A 22,331-nucleotide genomic window follows, 5' to 3' on the forward strand; every position below is an offset into this window, starting at 1 on the left:
TCCACAGAAATTTTAAGTGTTTCCATCAAAATGTTGATACAAAACTACAGGACATTCTAATAATGACACTGAAATCGATACATATGTGTGTATATATAGCAATCAGCCACAACAGGGATATTTAGTTGAATGACTAACATTGGTCATCTTGTAACAATAAAATGTTCTGCGCAGAACTGGTATTCAATTGGATGACACGCACCACCGAGCAAGACATTGTTGTAGACCACCATTGGCAATGGCAATTCCTAATGGCAGTGCCCCCTAAAATGACAATGGGTCCTTTCTTACTGTAAAATGTGCTCAGTAATGGCCCGAGGAGTGTGACAAAGTGTGAGATGTAACCGAAAAAGACACATCCAAGGAGGCCCAATAATAGACCTCTGTCTGTGACTTTGACCTTTGACTGTGTGTTTGGGCTTCCATTGATTGGACTTATCCCAGCATGTCCCGTGATTGGTTTGCAATGGTGTTAGAGTGGGTGGTTCGTGTCAAGTGGAATCCACATGATGACCAGGACCCAAGGTTTTCTTGTAGAACAGTGCGTTGTAATAAGTTTATCATTGTTATTTACTTCACTTGTCATTCCAAACCTTTAGGTTTAGGATTGATTTTTGCTCATTACATGTTTTTTGGTGTTCCTCTCTGGCTTGAACAATATGATGAAACACTTTGAAGCAAATATGCACAGTATCAGTCCAAAACTGGAGGCCAGAATGGCAAATATCTCCACAGCCACAGTAAATTTTCCAGGAGAGCTGACATATGCTGGGATAAAGGTGATCCAGACTGCACAGAATATCAGCATGCTGAAGGTGATCAGCTTGGCTTCATTGAAATTATCAGGTAGTTTCCGAGCTAGGACAGCTAACACTAAGCAAAAGACAGCCAGTAGTCCGATGTACCCAAGCACAGCCCAGAACCCAATAGCTGAGCCTAATGCACACTCCAGGATGATTCTCTTTTTGTATATGGCTAGGTTTTTCATTGGAAATGGGGGACTAAGGCCCAACCAAATAGCACAGATTAAAACTTGAATGAATGTGAACACTACTACAGTCATTCTTTGCTGTGTAGGACCAAACCATTTCATGACATTACTACCTGGGAGTGTAGCTCTGAAGGCCATTAACACCACTATAGTTTTGCCAAGAACACAAGAGATGCAGAGGACGAAGGTGATCCCAAATGCTGTGTGGCGCAGCCTGCAGGACCAATGAGAGGGTGCTCCAATGAAAGTTAATGAACATAAGAAACATAGAGTCAGGGAAAAGAGCAGCAGGAAGCTCAGCTCAGAGTTGTTGGCCCTGACAATCGGGGATGTCCTGTGACGGAAGAACACTGCTGCAATTACAGTTGCAAGACAGGCACCACCAACTGAGAATGCAGCCAGGACAATTCCTAGGACCTCGTCAAAGGAGAGAAACTCTACAGGCTTAGGGAAACAAGCGTCTCTCTCTTCATTAGGCCAGAACTCCTTGGGACAAGTGAAACAATCAGTGGAATCTGAAACATGAAATGAAAAAGTGCTGCTAGAAGTCATGTATTTGATTTTGTGAATACGTATTACCAAAAATAAATACATACAAGAAAATACCTGTAGTATTGCTAATCTCTCCTTCAGGACAAGGTATACAATCATAACAGCAGATTGGTTTTCCTTTCTGCAGGACTTTACGAGTTCCTGGAGGACAGCTGTCACTGCACACTGACAATGGCACCTGGCAGAAAGATACAGGAAAACTGAGACATGTCACGTTCACGTGCCTAACAGATCGTGGGATTTAAGGAGAGGGTAATATCTTTATATATTATTATTATTATTATTATTATTATTATTATTATTATTATTATTTGTATATAGATATATTTATATATATATGTTTATAAAATGTCATATTTAATGTTAAACTATCGTCTTTTGGCTTCTTACTTGTGTGACACCCCCAACAAAGGTAAGGTTTCCTTTGATGTGGAACTCCTGGCCTGCTGGCAATGATGCAACATATCGCCCTACTGCCACCATCTCGATGCTGCCACTCTCACTTTTTTGCCAGTTAACCAGCTCATATCTGGCAACAGGATCTCCATTGGCATCAAATGATACATCGTAACCATTTTGGGAAAAATTAACTTTTTTCAGCTGAGAAAGAACCTGTGATTAAGTGAAGTAAAAATGGAGGGGAAGACAATATTATATATATATATATATATATATATATATATATATATATATATATATATATATATATATATATATATATATATATATATATATATATATATATATATTATAATTAGAATAGTTAAATTATGAGCATGGGCATCTGGACCTACACTTCATTCATTTAACCTGACCTGTTTGGACTTTATCCTGGTGAATTTATCACACTGAGTCTTAGAATATGTGTCCTGACACACTTCATTATGAATGGCATGAGCTATTGCATAAACAGCCTGATACACCAAGTTACTAAAGCGGAGCTGAGATGTGTCAGTGTATGGACTCTGGAGCGTCTGTATGTCTTCAGTTCCATCACACACTCTCTCATGTATGGCTGCACCTGAAAACACACAGGTACAGAGAAAGTGACTTGTTGTCTATTTAACATGGTTACTGTAGCTTGTGGAATATGCGCTAGGTTGTTCAAAGTCATACAAAATCATGCATATTTTTCAGAGAGATGCACTGATATCCATCTCCTGTTTTGGTTGAGTATCATCAGATTTCCTCTAAATAGAAATCTGGGATTTGATCAGTTCTTGGAGCAGCTGCCAACTTTTTAACACTGGAAGCTCAACTCAGGTACAAACTGTGTGTTGACAATGTCAGAATCATGAAAATGTTCTCACTTTTTCCCAGCCTGCAGTTGAATGCATCCTCCCAGAACTCAGTAAAAACTGGAGAGGCAGCCACCTTGGCTGGAGGGAGGTCCAACAAGAATTCTCTCAGATGTGGGATGACAGATTGCTCAATGCCGAATCCAAAGACTCCAACACAAAAGCTGAACCTCAGCATTTCTGGGTCAGTTACCCAGTCCTCACTGCCGATCCACTGGCGAGGTGGAGGAGGTCTGAGCGAAAGCTCCTCCAGCAGGATCCTCATGTCCCCAGAGGCTACAAATGCCACAACAACCATAGCTGTTGAGCTGGAGAGAAATTATTGTGCATTTTAGGATCCCAACAAAAACTTAGAATGAACTCTCTTTAAATAACTGTCAAGATAGCTAAAAGAAACACATTAATACTTGAGTTAAGATACAGTGTTGTTCTCACTTAACAGCATCTTGGCAACAATATTAGCAAAAAATCTGAGATATAAAAATTATGAGGATGAGATGGTACATGTTAATTTTCAAAAAAAAATATTATTTGATCATGTATTTTAATAAACATTTGGTTTGTGTGCATGTCAGTGTCAGCAAATAGAACAAAAGTATTTCAGTTATTTGGAAACCTGCGGATAACTTCAGCTACTCTCTGGATCCTGCTATGTGGATGGGCCCGATGGAAGGATTCAGAGTATTCCACACAGATCCCCTCCTTCTGTGCTGCATCCAGGAAAGACGCCATGCCATTATTGCCATAGTCTGAATCTGAATGGACAGCACCTATCCAAGTCCAGCCAAAGTGTTTCACCAGCTTGGCCAGTGCATCAGCCTGGAACTGGTCACTGGGGATTGTTCTGAAGAAACTTGGGTACTGTTGCTTATCAGACAGGCATGCACAAGTGGCAAAGTGGCTCACCTAAAGGCATTCAGCATTGTGATTATTCAGTCTTACAGACAAAAAACATTAAAAAGAAAATCAGTGGCCTATATCAAACAGAGTTTCCCAGAAATGAAAAAATGTTTACTTGAGGAATGTTAAAAGACCCAGCAATGCGTGACATGCTCATTGATGGTGTGGACCCAGTTTCACCAACAATAGCCATCACCATACCAGATTGTGAACAATTTTCACTCGTGTAAAACACCGGGTCCAGGCCATTTGAAAGCTGTAATGTCACATGCATCGCCAAGGCCACGGAGGCGCAGGAGTCGTGGATCTGATAGCCAAGTTTGATACCTGGCAGCAGCTCTGTGCTGTTGTTAATCTGCTCGATGGTGAAGGCCATTGTGTGTGAGAGGCGCAGTTCACGGGAGTCAATGCTGCACACAGACAATAATGTCAATGTTCAAATTCAGATAATTGTGTTAAGGACAATTGCTAAATCTCCCCCCCCAAAAAATAATAAATAAATAAAATAAAATAAAAAAAATACACAATAAAGGAGAATTGCAACTCATAATTATGGACAAAAGTGATAGCTGCACTACATTTGTGAACCAAATACTCAGTACAATTGCATAATCACAAATAATGAAAACAGAGGATTAGGTATCAGTCCTAAATTGTACATTTTGAATTAATAAACAAATAAACCTCATCTTTCACTGTTTTCACACCATTAAAGAACATTTGATTCTTGCAATAATTCTCAAAACTACAAAAAAGCTTCTGCAATGTCATACATACAAACATTTCTATCCCTGCACAGTGTAAAGTTCTTTGATGCACCACATCCCCCGTCTTACTGACCTCCTCTTGCACATTTGTGGCTCAGGCATGATGGTATAGTTATGCTTCACTGTGTGGGTATAGCGGTGTATGGAGAAAACACCCCCAATAATATAGTCACCATCCATTGAGAATACAGGCATACGAGCGGTACCCTGGAATTTACATTTCACAGATGAGGCCTCAGTGCTGACCCTAGCATCAAACCTTTCCTCTGTAAGCCAAGCGTCTTGTTTCAGATCATCCCCAGAATCAGTAAAGGCAAGAACTGAGTTCCACTCACACACACTGAGGTACAGGATTAGGCCAGTAAAGAAAGCTGAGACCTCCATCTCTCAAGTGTCTGTGAGAGATGGAGTGTATGTGGCTTTTCACTGGCTTATGTAGATATTAGGCCAAAGCCTCCCTCCTTCTACGGTACGTCACTCTCAGAGAGAAAACACCTTTACCTAGTAGCACTTCATAAACTTTTAAGTCTTTGTTATAGACTGTCAACACAATTTAATCTCCATTAAATGTCACTGTCTGTTGTCTTATCTCATTGGTACCATTGTAAACACCATATATCTCTGTAAGTTTTTTCCACTCATAAATCGTTTTGCAAATGTTTCAGCTCATAATCAGATAAGCCTCACAAATAAACACCTATGAATGCTTGGTGATTTGATTCAATACCTTTTTGAATGAATAATGTTTATTGTTTGACTGTAATATAGTTGTTGAGAAAATCCTTGTTACGCTTTTGATTTTAGAATTAACATAGCCCATGTCAAAACATGTTCATTTTAAAATTATGGTATCATATGAAAAGGCTGTTTAAACATTATTATTATTATTATTATTATTATTATTATTATTATTATTATTATTATTATTATTTTGTTAAATATATGTAAAAAAGTACAACAAACATGTGACTGTGTCCTTGTGAATGTGCACATGAAACATGTGAAATGTGTGAATTAATGAGCTTTGCACAAGTGAAACATGAGTTTTGCACTCTGGAAATGGAATAATATGTGAAACCCAAGTAAATTACCATGTGAAGCATATGGTGATAGGTGCAAGAACCCATAACAGTATTCATGTCTTGTACTTATTCGTTGAGTACAAGACAAAACAATTTTAAACCCCATACAAATGGCCATGTGAAATCAATGAGGTCATATGTGAAACCTACTGGAATACATGTGAAACCCATGGGATTAAATGTGAAACCCATATAATATTAAACTTGAACCCAAACAGAGTGAAGTGTGTGAGATTGCATGTTAAACCAATCAAAATACTGTGTCTTTAAGTTTAACTTTATGCAATGATTTGGCTGAAAGTGCATCATAGTTTAATAGATAAAAGTTTTTCTGGTTTTCCATTTAATGTTCTCCAGCTGGTCTGCCAAAACCCTCAGTGATCTGCAGTGTGTCCATTAAATTTCCCAGTGAAACTAATGAGATTACATGTAAAACCTACTGGGTTAAATGTAAAACTCTTATACAAGACTAATGCTAAACACATTAAAATGTCCATCTGAAACCTATGGGATGTGTTACATGCTCCCTCTCTGCTGGCCAAGACGAACTGTGACCAATGCTTGGCCTCTTATCCTCAATTACCCAGACCACCTGGGAAAACTAGCCCCTTGATTCCATCAGATATGTGTCTGTTGCATTACGGCTCCACCAGCGGAGCTGATAGATTTCACTGTAGTCTATGTGTTAACTTCCACCAGGTCTGCTGCGCTGCGTATCTGCTCTGTCCTAGCTCGGGCAGTCTGGAGCCCTCCGAAGCAGATACACAGAGCTTCTATTTCTGGCAGATGCCAGAGCCACAATGCAGCAATTCAGCCAAATTTAGCACAGAGAAGACAGGAAATCACGCACCAGAACAACAACATAACATCTGATTACTTTTCAAAATAAAACACTCCATGTTGATGCCAGCACAAAAATCTCTAAAAAGAGACAAACACAAGCTCTTCTACAAATCCTTTGGTCGGGATCACTTTGTGTGTAACCTAGAACTATGGTCGTGAGTGATTATGTGGTGATCACAGGAACTCCTTGGTTTGGTGTAATGCCAGTTGTCCGACAGTACTGCTCTGTGGTGGATTCAAAACGCAACCAGTGGGGGTTGCTGGATGGTTGATGGCAGAGCAAAATCGGACCAGAGCCTGAGTGCAGCGGACATGTGGTGGAATCTGGGGGTAATGTTCGCATCAGGGTAAGAAGCGAGGTGGTTGAAGTAGTGCACCAATCATGTTTAGTGCCTAATGTACGAGCCTGTGGGGGCAGTATTCTGATCTGGGATTGATTCAGCTGGTATGGTCTGGTCTGGGTTCGGCAATGTTACGTGCCCAAAACTGAAGTCAGCTAACTACCTGAATGTAATTAATGACTGGTTCTTTCCATCAATGGATTTTTTTCTACCCTGATGGCATGGGCATGTTCTAAGATGACAATGCCATGATCATTCATTACTGAAATTGTGAAAGAGTATCTAAAGGGATAGTTTTTTGAAGTGAGGTCATGTAAAGTACATATCTATAGTAGGTCTGTTCCCTACCGTAATTGCTAATTAGCGCAGCCTAAGTTTGGAGAAGCAGAGAGCCGCTCCAGCCCAGACTCTCAGCTTTGTTCTGCAGTGAACAGAGTCCAGCTATGAAGCGAATTTTAACCACCTAAAACAAACTATATCAGTTCAAGTGTATGTTGTTGTATAGAGAATATTCACACCGCTTTACATCACTATCAGACCACCCTTTTTTTTGGCACTACATTTTCTCAAACATAGAACCAACGTATCCATATGCATTAATACAACTGGGCCTCATACTATCTTTCGCCGCTTGCAGATCACCTGTTTGGGTCAGAGTTTCAGTGTAGGGATATGGAGGTTCTATGGAGCAAACAATTGCTACACATGGATTGGCCACCACAGTCCAGATCTTAACCTGACCATTTTAGGATTGATTTTTGTTCATTAAATGTTTCTTGGTGTTCTTCTCTGGCTTCAGCAATATAATGAAACATTTTGGAGCAAATATAACCACAGCCGTTGACCTGGAGAGACATTAGAGTGCATTACATTACACCAATGTGGACTGAGATCCACCAATTTGCACCAAATACAATTTGTCTAAACATTTTATTATTATTATTATTTTTTTTTTAATGTTTGCAGAGGTACAGTGTAACAACAGGAAATAAAAGTACAAGTGGCAATGCAACCTGCGGATGACGTCAGCTACTCTCTGGATCCTGCTACGTGGGTGGGTCCTGTAGAAAGATTCAGAGTATTCCACACAGATCCCCTCCTTCTGTGCTGCGTGCAGGAAAGGCGCCATGCCATTATTGCCATAGTCTGAATCTGACCAGACAGCACCTATCCAAGTCCAGCCAAAGTGTTTTACGAGCTTGGCCAATGCTTCAGCCTGGAACTGGTCACTGGGTATTGTTCTGAAGAAAGTAGGATAATGCTGCTTATCAGACAGGCATGCACAAGTGGCAAAGCGGCTCACCTAATGTAACACAGCAATGATATAATTCAACATAAAGACAGAAAAAAACTGGCCTATATCAAACACATGGTTTGTCAAATATCAAAAATATTTACTTGAGGGATGTTAAAGGACCCAATGACACGTGCCATGCTGATGGATGGTGTGGAGGCAGATGCACCAGTGATAGCCATCACCATACCAGTTTGCGAGCAGTTGTCACCAGTGTAAAACACCGGGTCCAGCCCATTGGAAAGTTGAAATGCCACATCCACTGCTACAGGCACCGAGGTGCAAGAGTCATGGATCTGATAACCAAGTTTGATGCCCGGCAGCAGCTCTGTGCTGTTGTTAATCTCCTCGATGGTGAAGACCAAGATTGAGAGCTGCACTGCCTCTGTGAACGAGGTATACATCACAGTTATTTTTTTTTCATTTTACTTTTTGTCCTGTTAAATAAAAAAAAAAAAAAAAATATATATATATATATATATATATATATATATATATATATATATATATATATATATATATATATATATATATATATATATATATAAGACATATTTTTAGTCCAGAAGGCAAATTTCTTCTTCCTCATGCAGTCACACTCTGGGTATTTGTGAAAATAATATGTTGTTTAAGTGGTCACTGATACTGATTTGACACATCATATAAGAAACAGAAATGTTTTGAATCAAAGCTTTGCATCATGATTGTAAGCACATGAGACAAACAAAACATTTCCATCCCCACACAGTGTAACATAATCTAATCCAACACTTCACCCTCTTACTGACCTCCCTGTGCTTTTCTGCGGCTCAGGCATGGTGGTGTAGTTATACCTCACTGTCTGTTTGTAGTGGTGTATGGCGAAAACACCCTGAACAACATAGTCAACATCCATTGAGAATGCTGGTTGACGAGTGGCAGCCTGGAGCTTACATTTCACAGAAGAGGCCTTGCTGCTGATCCCATCACTGGTATTTTCCTCTGTAAGCCCAACGCTTTGTTTCTGACCATCCCCAGAATCATTCAAGGCAAGAGCTGAGTTCAGCTCACACACACCCACAGCCAACGTCAGGCCAATAAAGAGAGCTAAGATCCTCATTGCTCAAGTGTCTGTATGTGAGCATATGTTTGTGTATGCAGTAGTTAATATAGATTTCTGACAAAAGCTTCCCTCCTTTATCTGTAAGTCCACCAGCTACACATTGGAGAGTGGACACACCCATGAATACTGGTCTTTGATGAGATCTTTTCCAAGGTTGCTATGGGCCAAGTTTTTTTTTTACCAGGTTGCATGCACAGTAAAATATCTGTCTGTTTTTTCCTCCTTTAAAGTTACCATGATAAACACCAAACATCCTCATAATTGTATCCTAACTTATACCTTTGCTGCTTTATTTTAAACCATACTACAAGTAATGCAGACAAATGCACACCTTTAATGGGTTAACAAGATTCATGATTTAACTTGAACAGTATTTAAAATTGTTTAATCACAATGTTTAGATAGAATGCAGGAGCACTGTTTTTTGTCATTAGTTTATACTTTATTGAGTATATTGGAGAAAACATGAATTGAAAAGCAGGACTATATTCAACTGACATCCACAACACTGGCATTTAAAATAAGAAAAACATTTAATGTTAATTGACCTGTAAACGTAAATATTCAAATCAACTCAGTGGAGCTCTATACTATTGTAAAGGTTACCATCTTTACTATTTCCAACCTCAGATGTCTTAAGATTGATTTTTGTTCATTAAGTGTTTCTTGGTGTTCTTCTCTGGCTTGAGCAATATGATGTAACACTTTGGAGCAAATATACACAGTATCAGTCCAAAACTGGAGGCCAGAATGGCAAATATCTCCACAGCCACAGTAAATTTCCCAGGAGAGCTGACATATGCTGGGATAAATGTGATCCAGACTGCACAGAATATCAACATGCTGAAGGTGATCATCTTGGCTTCATTGAAATTATCAGGTAGTTTCCGAGCTAGGACAGCTAACACAAAGCAAAAGACAGCCAGTAGGCCTATGTACCCAAGTACAACCCAAAACCCAATAGCGGATCCTAATGCACACTCTAGGATGATTCTCTCTTTGTATATGGTTAGATTTTCCATTGGAAATGGGGGACTAAATCCCAACCAAATAATACATATTACAACTTGTATAAAGGTGAAGGATACTACAGTCATCCTTTGCTGAGGAGGACCAAACCATTTCATAACATTACTACCTGGGAGTGTAGCTCTGAAGGCCATTAACACTACTATTGTTTTTCCAAGAACACAAGAGATGCAGAGGACGAAGGTGATCCCAAATGCTGTGTGGCGCAGCATGCAGGACCAATCTGAAGGTGTGCCAATGAAAGTTAATGAACATAAGAAACATAGAGTCAGAGAGAAGAGCAACAGGAAGCTCAGCTCAGAGTTGTTGGCCCTGACAATCGGGGATGTCCTGTGACAAAAGAACACAGCTGCTGTTGTAATGGCAAGACAAGCACCAGCAACTGAGAATGCAGCCAGGACAATTCCTAGGACTTCGTCAAAAGAAATAAATTCTACAGGCTTAGGGAAACAAGTGTCTCTCTTTGTATTAGGCCAGAACTCCTTGGGGCAAGGGAAACAATCAGGGGAATCTGAAAACAAAAAAAGAATAGAAACACACTGTTAGCAGTCATATGTTTAATTTTGTAAATCTGCCTCATAAAAAGAAACAGAGAAAAAAAGACAGACCTGTAGTATTGCTAATCTCTCCTTCAGGACATGGTATACAATCATAACAGCAGATGGGTTTTCCTTTCTGCAGCACTTTACGAGTTCCTGGAGGACAGCTGTCACTGCACACTGACACAGGCACCTAGTACAAGGTACAAACAAAAACACTGACACATCTTCAGGTGTGCTACACACATTTTGGGATTAAAGGAGAAAGTAACCTATTTTTTGAGAAAGTGTAACTAAAACAGGACTTCAGCAGTCAGAATTAGATAAAACAATTGGTTGTCTACCAAAGAGTTGCTTAAGAACAAATTCTCCTTTCCCAGATAGCAACATTGTTGCTGCCCAGATCTGGTCCACATAACACATAGAATGATGGCACTTGAGTGGTCTGCTTCTGTTTACCAGATGTGGGCTACAAGCAGGCCATAGCATAGCCAGTAGGGGTGTAAAGATTTACTGATACGAATCGGTAACTGGTTTTAACATGCAAAAGTTGCTACTACACTGATACACCGACCACTGTATCGCTTTAAATTTACCATTAACCAGTCGATGGCCCGATTCTGAAGTTTTGTATGGGTTGACTGAAGCTTTGCTGCTAATTCTGCAAAGTATCTGTCAACTCTTGCAAAAGGTTACAGGTCTATGTGAGATTCTCGCGAAAGTAACCTTAGCGTATCCAAGGGAAAAACCACAACAACAACATTTCCGACAACTCCGACACTGTTTACAATGCACCAGTTAATCTGAAAGCTAAAGTTTGGAAGTGCTTTGGATTTTATAAGAAGATGGGCATTTAGACAAAAGTCTGGCCCTATATAAGCTTCGCAGAACAGCTGTTAAGTACAGCTGTAGCACGAAAAATCTGAAAACTCACCTGGTGAGACGGCATGGAGAAAACTATGCGGCCAACAAGGAGTCTGCGGGTGCTAACATTAGTAAAGTTACAGCTAGCACAAGCAAGTTTATGCAAGACAATGACAAGGCTAAAGACTTTTTCCGGCCACAACTTAACCACAGCTCGACTTTGTCCAAGGTAATCACGTCATCTATAGCCCGTTTGATTGTGAAGGACTTACAACTTTACAGTGTGGTTGAGAGTGATGGCTTTCAAGACATGGTAAATATGTTTGAACCGAGTTACAAGATACCAAGTAGACAGCATTTCATAGACAAATAAATGGCAGATACTGTATGTACAATAAAGCAAAGACAGAAATTAAACCAGAACTGTCAAATGGAAGAGCGAGTGGCAATAACAACTGATGCCTGGATGTCATATGCAACCAATTTCTATGTGACATTCACAGCACACCACATCTCTCAGGGCTGGGAGCTAAGGAGTCATGTCTTACAGACCAGAGTATCTATTGACGGGAAGCAATGGCACTTTTATAGAATTGTTTATTTTAATTTATAATGGAAAATGAATGTCTATATTGAAGAAATGTTAAGAACTGTATCAGATTGCATTGTATTTTATCGAATCGCATCAAATTGCATCAAATTGTACCAAATTGTTCTGTATTTAAAATGTATTGTCACTGAATTGTGTCGTAGCCCATGCATCTAGATGCATATCGAATTGTCTTATGAGGGAGAGATGCACACCCCTAATAGCCAGAAATCAGCCAACAGTACACTGAAGTGCCATCATTTCATTTGGTTTCCGAGCCGGAAGAGGGTGGCTGGTACAATTTTGCCATCTGGTTTTTGCAACTATCCCTTTTCTGCAGCTCTGCAAGGGACAGCATTTTTATACTGCAAACACTTTTGAAGATACTCACCTGATTGGTCAACCTAAGACAGATGCATTCTCATGTATTGTGAATTTTCAAACCAATTTTAAACAGATTTAGGACTGTGGATTTTACCCCACTTTAAATTTATTTTGATCGCTTCAAGCCATATGGACAGGGGAACAGGGACCCAAAACACACTTTACCCCTTATGTACACTAAATACGAAATTTGAATATGTTTAATTATTGCCTATGGGATCCTTACATGTGGGCCACCATCCATCCATGTTAGGTTCTTGTTGATTAGGAACTCCCGGCCGTCTGGCAGTGATGAATCATAAAGCCCTACTGTCACCATCTCAATGCTGCCACTCTCACTTTTTTGCCAATTAACCAGCTCGTATGTTGCAACAGGATCTCCATTGGCATCAAATGACACATCATAACCATTTTGGGAAAAGTTGACTTTTTTCAGCAGAGTAAGAACCTGTGAGGATAAAGTTATGTAAGACAGCAAGGAAGAGAGAGAAATAAATAGAAAAAATTAGGTGTTCACAAAATAATTTCACCTGACCTGTTTGGACTCTACTCTGGTGAATTTGTTACACTGAACTGTAGAATTTATATCTTGACACACTGCATCATGAATGGCATGAGCTATTGCATAAACAGCCTTGTACACCATGTTAGTGATTCGGAGCTGAGATGTATCAGTGTACGGGTCCTGGAGTGTCTGTATGTCTTCAGTTCCATCACACACACTCTCATCTATTGCTGCAACTAAAACACACAGAGACAGAGGAATGTGGTATTTGAGCATTGACAATTATATTACATCATCATTCTTTCTTACGTGTTTATTATTCTTACTACTTCCTTTATGTCTAATAAAACACGCCAAATTGGCATTTCAGAAACTTATATCTACACTACATTGTTCTAATTGAATCATAAAACAACCTTATTTTACATGACATTTAAACATACTATTTAGCATACATTACTCCACTTTTTTGCCGTTTCAATTTGTGTCAGGCCCTGACCCAACTCTGGAATCAACGATGTTAAAAATCAGCAAAAAATGACTCACTTTTTCCCAGCCTGCAATTAAATGCTTTCTCCCAGAACTCAGTAAGCACTGGAGAAGCAGCAACTTTAGAGGGAGGAAGATCCAGCAAGAATTCTCTCAGACCTGGGATGACAGATTTCTGAATGCCAAATCCGACGGCTCCAGCACATATGTTGAACCGCAGCAGGTCTTTGTTGGTTACCCAGGACTCACTGCCGATCCACTGGCGAGGTGGAGAAGGTTCACGTGTCAGCTCCTCCAGCAGAAGCCTTAGTTCTGTAGATGCTGTAAATGCCACAATAACCACAGCCGTTGACCTGGGGAGACATTAGAGTGCATTACATTACACCAATGTGGACTGAGATCCACCAATTTGCGCCTGATAAAACTTGACCAAACTTTTAAAACTTTTTTTCTTTTTTTTTTTGATGTTTGCAGAGGTTTAGTGTAAGAACAGGAAATAAAAGTACAAGTAGCAATGGAACCTGCGGATGACGTCAGCTACTCTCTGGATCCTGCTCAGTGGGTGGGTCCTGTAGAAAGATTCAGAGTATTCCACACAGATTCCCTCCTTCTGTGCTGCGTGCAGGAAAGACTCCATGCCATTATTGCCATAGTCTGAATCTGACCGGACAGCACCTATCCAAGTCCAGCCAAAGTGTTTTACCAGCTTGGCCAATGCATCAGCCTGGAATTGATCACTGGGTATTGTTCTGAAGAAAGTAGGGTACTGCTGCTTATCTGAGAGGCATGCACAAGTAGCAAAGTGGCTCACCTAATGTAACACAGCAATGATATTATTCAGCCTAGAGACAGAAAAAACTGGCCTTCATCAAACACATTGTTTGTCAAATATCAAAAAATATTTACTTGAGGGATGTTAAAGGACCCAATGACGCGTGACATGCTGATGGATGGTGTGGAGGCAGACTCACCAACGATAGCCATCACCATACCAGTTTGCGAGCAATTGTCACCAGTGTAAAACACCGGGTCCAGCCCATTGGAAAGTTGAAATGCCACATCCACTGCCACAGGTACTGTGCTGCACGAGTCATGGATCTGATAACCAAGTTTGATGCCTGGCAGCAGCTCCGTGCTGTTGTTAATCTCCTCGATGGTGAAAACCATTGCACGGGAGAAGCGCAGTTCTCGAGAGTCAACTCTGCACACAGACACTTAAAATGTACTTCAGATGAAGGCAAAAAAAAAAAAAAAAAGCAGAACTGTAACTGTAATGGAATACATCATAGTTATTAGTAACTGGACACGACTATTCAACATAACTGATTTTCCAAAATTCACAAGGATATTAATGCACTGATATAAAAAATTATTTATTTTTTCATTTTTACTTTTTATCCTGTTAAATCAAGACATATTTTAATCCAAAACACAAATTTCTTCTTCCTCATACAGTCACACTCTGGGTATTTGTGAAAATAATATGTTGTTTAAGTGGTCAAATACTGATTTGACACATCATATAAGAAACAGAAATATTTTGAATCAAAGCTTTGCATCATGACTGTAAGCACATGAGACAAACAAAACATTTCCATCCCCACACAGTGTAACATAATCTAATCCAACACTTCACCCTCTTACTGACCTCCCTGTGCATTTCTCTGGCTCAGGCATGGTGGTGTAGTTATACATCGCTGTCTGTTTGTAGTGGTGTATGGCGAAAACACCCCCAACAACATAGTCACCATGCATTGAGAATGCTGGTTGACGAGTGGTAGCCTGGAGCTTACATTTCACAGAGGAGGCCTTGCTGCTGATCCCATCACTGGTATTTTCCTCTGTAAGCCCAACGCTTTGTTTCTGACCATCCCCAGAATCATTCAAGGTAAGAGCTGAGTTCAGCTCACACACACCCACAGTCAACGTCAGGCCAATAAAGAGAGCTAAGATCATCATTGCTCAAGTGTCTGTATGTGAGCATATGTTTGTTCATGCAGTAGTTTATATAGATTTCTGACAAAACCTTCCCTCCTTTATCTGTAAGTCCGCCAGCTACACATTGGAGAGTGGACACACCCATAACTACTAGTCTTTGATGAGCTCTTGTCCAAGGTTGCTATGGGCCAAGATTTTCACCAGGTTGCATGCACAGTAAAATATCTGTCTGTTTTTTCCTCCTTTAAAGTTACCATGATAAAGACGTCCTCATAATTATATCCTACCTTACACCTTTGCTGCTTTATTTTAAACCATACTACAAGAAATGCAGACAAATGCACACCTTTAATAGGTTAACAAGATTCATAATTTAACTTGAACAGTATTTAAAATTGTATAAACACAAAGTTTAGATAGAACGCAGGACCACTAATTTTTGTCATTAATTTATACTTTATTGAGTATATTGGAGAAAACATGTATTGCAAAGCAGGACTATATTCAACTGACATCCACAACACTGGCATTTAAAATAAGAAAAACATGTAATGTTAATTGACCTGTAAACGTAAATATTCAAATCAACTCAGTGGAGCTCTATACTATTGTAAAGGTTACCATCTTTACTATTTCCAACCTCAGATGTCTTAAGATTGATTTTTGTTCATTAAGTGTTTCTTGGTGTTCTTCTCTGGCTTGAGCAATATGATGTAACACTTTGGAGCAAATATACACAGTATAAGTCCAAAACTGGAGGCCAGAATGGCAAATATCTCCACAGCCACAGTAAATTTCCCAGGAGAGCTAACATATGCTGGGATAAATGTGATCCAGACTGCACAGAATATCAACATACTGAAGGTGATCATCTTGGCTTCATTGAAATTATCAGGTAGTTTCCGAGCTAGGACAGCTAACACAAAGCAAAAGACAGCCAGTAGGCCTATGTACCCAAGTACAACCCAAAACCCAACAGCGGATCCTAATGCACACTCCAGGATGATTCTCTCTTTGTATATGGTTAGATTTTCCATTGGAAATGGGGGACTAAGTCCCAACCAAATAATACATATTAAAACTTGTATAAAGGTGAAGGATACTACAGTCATCCTTTGCTGAGGAGGACCAAACCATTTCATAACATTACTACCTGGGAGTGTAGCTCTGAAGGCCATTAACACTACTATTGTTTTTCCAAGAACACAAGAGATGCAGAGGACGAAGGTGATCCCAAAAGCTGTGTGACGCAGCATGCAGGACCAATCAGAGGGTGCTCCAATGAAAGTTAATGAACATAAGAAACATAGAGTCAGAGAGAAGAGCAGCAGGAAGCTCAGCTCCGAGTTGTTGGCCCTGACAATCGGGGATGTCCTGTGACAAAAGAACACAGCTGCTGTTGTAATGGCAAGACAAGCACCAGCAACTGAGAATGCAGCCAGGACAATTCCTAGGACCTCGTCAAAGGAAAGAAACTCTACAGGCTTAGGGAAACAAGTGTCTCTCTTTGTATTAGGCCAGAACTCCTTGGCGCAAGGGAAACAATCAGTGGAATCTGAAAATAAAAAAGAATAGAAACATGCTGTTAGCAGTCATATGTTTAATTCTGTGAATCTGCCTCATAAAAAGAAACAGAGAAAAAAAGACAGACCTGTAGTATTGCTAATCTCTCCTTCAGGACATGGTATACAATCATAACAGCAGATGGGTTTTCCTTTCTGCAGCACTTTACAAGTTCCTGGAGGACAGCTGTCACTGCACACTGACACAGGCACCTAGTACAAGGTACACAAAAAAACACTCTGACACATCTTCAGGTGTGCTACACACATTTTGGGATTAAAGGAGAAAGTAACCTATTTTTTGAGAAAGTGTAACTAAAACAGGACTTCAGCAGTCAGAATTAGATAAAACAATTGGTTGTCTACCAAAGAGTTGTTTAAGAACAAATTCTCCTTTCCCAGATAGCAACATTGTTGCTGCCCAGATCTGGTCCACATAACACATAGAATGATGGCACTTGAGTGATCTGTTTCTGTTTACCAGATGTGGGCTACAAGCAGGCCATAGCATAGCCAGTAGGGGTGTAAAGATTTACTGATACGAATCGGTAACTGGTTTTAACATGCAAACGTTGCTACTACACTGATACACCGACCACTGTATCGCTTTAAATTTACCATTAACCGGTCGATGGTCCGATTCTGAAGTTTTGTATGGGTTGACTGAAGCTTTGCTGCTAATTCTGCAGAGTACCTCTCAACTCTTGCAAAAGGTTACAGGTCTATGTGAGATTCTCGCGAAAGTAACCTTAGCGTATCCAAGGGAAAAACCACAACAACAACATTTCCGACAACTCCGACACTGTTTACAATGCACCAGTTAATCTGAAAGCTAAAGTTTGGAAGTGCTTTGGATTTTATAAGAAGATGGGCATTTAGACAAAAGTCTGGCCCTATATAAGCTTCGCAGAACAGCTGTTAAGTACAGCTGTAGCACTAAAAATCTGAAAACTCACCTGGTGAGACGGCATGGAGAAAACTATGCGGCCAACAAGGAGTCTGTGGGTGCTAACAATAGTAAAGTTACAGCTGGCACAAGCAAGTTTATGCAAGAAAATGACATGGCTAAAGACTTTTTCCAGCCACAACTTAGCCACAGTTCGACTTTGTCCAAGGTAATCACGTCATCTATAGCCCGTTTGATTGTGAAGGACTTACAACTTTACAGTGTGGTTGAGAGTGATGGCTTTCAATATATGGTAAATACGTTAGAGCCGAGTTACAAGATACCAAGTAGACAGCATTTCACAGACAAATGAATGGCAGATATGTACAATAAAGCAAAGACAGAAATTAAACCAGAACTGTCAAATGGAAGAGCGAGTGGCAATAACAACTGATTCCTGGATGTCATGTGCAACCAATTTCTATGTGACATTCACAGCACACCACATCTCTCGGGGCTGGGAGCTAAGGAGTCATGTCTTACAGAGCAGAGTAACTATTGACGCGAAGCAATGGCACTTTTATAGAATTGTTTATTTTAATTTATAATGGAAAATGAATGTCTATATTAAAGAAATGTTAAGAACTGTATCAGATTGCATTGTATCGTATCGCATCAAATTGCATCAAATTGTACCAAATTGTTCTGTATTTAAAATGTATTGTCACTGAATTGTATCGTAGCCCATGTATCTAAATGCATATCGAATTGTCTTATGAGGGAGAGATGCACACCCCTAATAGCCAGAAATCAGCCAACAGTACACTTAAGTGCCATCATTTCATTTGGTTTCTGAGCCGGAAGAGGTAGGCTGGTACAATTTTGCCATCTGGTTTTTGCAACTATCCCTTTTCTGCAGCTCTGCAAGGGACAGCATTTTTCATACTGCAAACACTTTTGAAGATACTCACCTGATTGGTCAACCTAAGACAGATGCATTTTCACGTATTGTGAATTTTCAAACCAGTTTTGAACAGATTTAGGACTGTGGATTTTACCCCACTTTAAATTTATTTTGATCGCTTCAAGCCATATGGACAGGGGAACAGGGACCCAAAACACACTTTACCCGTTATGTACACTAAATACGAAATTTGAATATGTTTAACTATTGCCTATGGGATCCTTACATGTGGGCCACCATCCATCCATGTTAGGTTCTTGTTGATTAGGAACTCCCGGCCGTCTGGCAGTGATGAATCATAAAGCCCTACTGTCACCATCTCAATGCTGCCACTCTCACTTTTTTGCCAATTAACCAGCTCGTATGTTGCAACAGGATCTCCATTGGCATCAAATGACACATCATAACCATTTTGGGAAAAGTTGACTATTTTCAGCAGAGTAAGAACCTGTGAGGATAAAGTTATGTAAGACAGCAAGGAAGAGAGAGAAATAAATAGAAAAAATTAGGTGTTCACAAAATAATTTCACCTGACCTGTTTGGACTCTACTCTGGTGAATTTGTTACACTGAGCTGTAGAATTTATATCTTGACACACTGCATTATGAATGGCATGAGCTATTGCATAAATAGCCTTGTACACCATGTTAGTGATTCGGAGCTGAGATGTATCAGTGTACGGGTCCTGGAGTGTCTGTATGTCTTCAGTTCCATCGCACACACTCTCATCTATGGCTCCAACTAAAACACACAGAGACAGAGGAATGTGGTATTTGAGCATTGACAATTATATTACATTATCATCCTTTCTTATGTGTTTATTATTCTTACTACTTCCTTTATGTCAAATAAAACACGCCAAATTGGCATTTCAGAAACTTATATCTACACTACATTGTTCTAATTGAATCAAAAAACAACCTTATTTTACATGACATTTAAACATACTATTTAGCATACATTACTCCCCTTTTTTGCTGTTTCAATTTGTGTCAGGCCCTGACCCAACTCTGGAATCAACAATGTTAAAAATCAGCAAAAAATGACTCACTTTTTCCCAGCCTGCAATTAAATGCTTTCTCCCAGAACTCAGTAAGCACTGGAGAAGCAGCAACTTTAGAGGGAGGAAGATCCAGCAAGAATTCTCTCAGACCTGGGATGACAGATTTCTGAATGCCAAATCCAACGGCTCCAGCACATATGTTGAACCGCAGCAGGTCTTTGTTGGTTACCCAGGATTCACTGCCGATCCACTGGCGAGGTGGAGAAGGTTCACGTGTCAGCTCCTCCAGCAGAAGCCTCAGTTCTATAGAAGATGTGAATGCCACAATAACCACAGCCGTTGACCTGGAGAGATATTAGAGTGCATTACATTACACCAATGTGGACTGAGATCCACCAATTTGCACCAAATACAATTTGTCTAAACAATTTCTTTTTTTTTTTTTTAATGTTTGCAGAGGTTCAGTGTAAGAACAGCAAATAAAAGTACAAGTAGCAATGCAACCTGCGGATGACGTCAGCTACTCTCTGGATCCTGCTATGTGGATGGGTCCTGTAGAAAGATTCAGAGTACTCCACACAGATTCCCTCCTTCTGTGCTGCGTGCAAGAAAGACGCCATGCCATTATTGCCATAGTCTGAATCTGACCGGACAGCACCTATCCAAGTCCAGCCAAAGTGTTTCACCAGCTTGGCCAATGCGTCAGCCTGGAACTGGTCACTGGGTATTGTTCTGAAGAAAGTAGGGTAATGCTGCTTATCAGACAGGCATGCGCAAGTAGCAAAGTGGCTCACCTAATGTAACACAGCAATGATATAATTCAACATAAAGACAGAAAAAAACTGGCCTATATCAAACACATGGTTTGTCAAATATCAAAAATATTTACTTGAGGGATGTTAAAGGACCCAATGACGCGTGACATGCTGATGGATGGTGTGGAGGCAGATGCACCAACGATAGCCATCACCATACCAGTTTGCGAGCAATTGTCACCAGTGTAAAACACCGGGTCCAGCCCATTGGAAAGTTGAAATGCCACATCCACTGCTACAGGCACTGAGGTGCATGAGTCATGGATCTGATAACCAAGTTTGATGCCTGGCAGCAGCTCCGTGCTGTTGTTAATCTCCTCGATGGTGAAAACCATTGCACGGGAGAAGCGCAGTTCTCGAGAGTCAATTCTGCACACAAACACTTAAAATGTACTTCTGTAACTCAAAGTTATGGAATACATTATAGTTATTAGTAACTGGACACGAATATTCAACATAACTGATTTTCCAAAATTCACAAGGATATTAATGCACTGATATGAAAATTTATTTTTTTCATTTTTACTTTTTATCCTGTTAAATTAAGACATATTTTTAATCCAAAACCCAAATTTCTTCTTCCTCATTCAGTCACACTCTGGGTATTTGTGAAAATAATATGTTGTTTAAGTGGTCAAATACTGATTTGACACATCATATAAGAAACAGAAATATTTTGAATCAAAGCTTTGCATCATGACTGTAAGCACATGAGACAAACAAAACATTTCCATCCCCACACAGTGTAACATAATCTAATCCAACACTCCACCCTCTTACTGACCTCCCTGTGCATTTCTGTGGCTCAGGCATGGTGGTGTAGTTATACATCGCTGTCTGTTTGTAGTGGTGTATGGAGAAAACACCCCCAATAACATAGTCACCATGCATTGAGAATGCCGGTTGACGAGTGGTAGCCTGGAGCTTACATTTCACAGAGGAGGTCTTGCTGCTGATCCCACCACTGGTATTTTCCTCTGTAAGCCCAACGCTTTGTTTCTGACCATCCCCAGAATCATTCAAGGCAAGAGCTGAGTTCAGCTCACACACACCCACAGCCAACGTCAGGCCAATAAAGAGAGCTAAGATCATCATTGCTCAAGTGTCTGTATGTGAGCATATGTTTGTTTATGCAGTAGTTTATATAGATTTCTGACAAAACCTTCCCTCCTTTATCTGTAAGTCTGCCAACTACACACTGGAGAGTGGACACACCCATAACTACTAGTCTTTGATGAGCTCTTGTCCAAGGTTGCTATGGGCCACGATTTTCACCAGGTTGCATCCACAGTAAAATATCTGTCTGTTTTTTCCTCCTTTAAAGTTACCATGATAAAGACGTCCTCATAATTATATCCTACCTTACACCTTTGCTGCTTTATTTTAAACCATACTACAAGAAATGCAGACAAATGCACACCTTTAATAGGTTAACAAGATTCATAATTTAACTTGAACAGTATTTAAAATTGTATAAACACAAAGTTTAGATAGAACGCAGGACCACTAATTTTTGTCATTAATTTATACTTTATTGAGTATATTGGAGAAAACATGTATTGCAAAGCAGGACTATATTCAACTGACATCCACA

At 39.9% G+C, this 22,331-nt stretch overlaps 3 protein-coding genes across 3 annotated transcripts; all 3 read right to left on the reverse strand.

The window, feature by feature from the left end:
- Positions 1 to 601: 601 nt before the first annotated feature.
- Positions 602 to 4,721, reverse strand: LOC119008267 (extracellular calcium-sensing receptor-like). Its single transcript, XM_037078352.1, has 8 exons — positions 4,582 to 4,721; positions 3,857 to 4,151; positions 3,458 to 3,747; positions 2,854 to 3,149; positions 2,359 to 2,564; positions 1,934 to 2,155; positions 1,598 to 1,721; positions 602 to 1,506 (listed from the first exon to the last, which is right to left on the reverse strand). Exons 1-8 carry the CDS (start codon positions 4,701 to 4,703, stop codon positions 602 to 604), a joined length of 2,460 nt encoding a protein of 819 aa, XP_036934247.1. The 5' UTR covers positions 4,704 to 4,721.
- A 5,084-nt stretch (positions 4,722 to 9,805) lies between these two features.
- On the reverse strand, positions 9,806 to 15,384 carry LOC119008277 (extracellular calcium-sensing receptor-like). Its single transcript, XM_037078376.1, has 8 exons — positions 15,218 to 15,384; positions 14,476 to 14,770; positions 14,091 to 14,380; positions 13,627 to 13,922; positions 13,111 to 13,316; positions 12,802 to 13,023; positions 10,808 to 10,931; positions 9,806 to 10,710 (listed from the first exon to the last, which is right to left on the reverse strand). Exons 1-8 carry the CDS (start codon positions 15,322 to 15,324, stop codon positions 9,806 to 9,808), a joined length of 2,445 nt encoding a protein of 814 aa, XP_036934271.1. The 5' UTR covers positions 15,325 to 15,384.
- Positions 15,385 to 16,157: 773 nt separating this feature from the next.
- Positions 16,158 to 21,628, reverse strand: LOC119008286 (extracellular calcium-sensing receptor-like). Its single transcript, XM_037078382.1, has 8 exons — positions 21,522 to 21,628; positions 20,812 to 21,106; positions 20,427 to 20,716; positions 19,971 to 20,266; positions 19,455 to 19,660; positions 19,146 to 19,367; positions 17,159 to 17,282; positions 16,158 to 17,062 (listed from the first exon to the last, which is right to left on the reverse strand). Exons 1-8 carry the CDS (start codon positions 21,626 to 21,628, stop codon positions 16,158 to 16,160), a joined length of 2,445 nt encoding a protein of 814 aa, XP_036934277.1.
- Positions 21,629 to 22,331: the final 703 nt, after the last annotated feature.

The sequence above is a fragment of the Acanthopagrus latus genome, chromosome 2 (genome assembly GCF_904848185.1).
Source record: "Acanthopagrus latus isolate v.2019 chromosome 2, fAcaLat1.1, whole genome shotgun sequence".
Classification (NCBI taxonomy): domain Eukaryota; kingdom Metazoa; phylum Chordata; class Actinopteri; order Spariformes; family Sparidae; genus Acanthopagrus; species Acanthopagrus latus.

Bases quoted from the DNA above. Each gene is read 5' to 3' on its own strand.
- LOC119008267 (XM_037078352.1), bottom strand. From the start codon at position 4,703: ATGCCTGTATTCTCAATGGATGGTGACTATATTATTGGGGGTGTTTTC. The intron at 4,152-4,581 runs GTCAGTAAGACG...GTCTGTGTGCAG, and splicing joins CCACAAATGTGCAAGAGGAG to CATTGACTCCCGTGAACTGC. The intron at 2,565-2,853 runs GTGAGAACATTT...GTGTGTTTTCAG, and splicing joins CAACTGCAGGCTGGGAAAAA to GTGCAGCCATACATGAGAGA.
- LOC119008277 (XM_037078376.1), bottom strand. From the start codon at position 15,324: ATGCATGGTGACTATGTTGTTGGGGGTGTTTTCGCCATACACCACTAC. The intron at 14,771-15,217 runs GTCAGTAAGAGG...GTCTGTGTGCAG, and splicing joins CCAGAGAAATGCACAGGGAG to AGTTGACTCTCGAGAACTGC. The intron at 10,711-10,807 runs GTCTGTCTTTTT...TTTTGTTTTCAG, and splicing joins AGAGATTAGCAATACTACAG to ATTCCCCTGATTGTTTCCCT.
- LOC119008286 (XM_037078382.1), bottom strand. From the start codon at position 21,628: ATGCATGGTGACTATGTTATTGGGGGTGTTTTCTCCATACACCACTAC. The intron at 19,661-19,970 runs GTGAGTCATTTT...TGTGTGTTTTAG, and splicing joins TAATTGCAGGCTGGGAAAAA to TTGGAGCCATAGATGAGAGT. The intron at 19,368-19,454 runs GTCAGGTGAAAT...TTATCCTCACAG, and splicing joins CCAGAGTAGAGTCCAAACAG to GTTCTTACTCTGCTGAAAAT.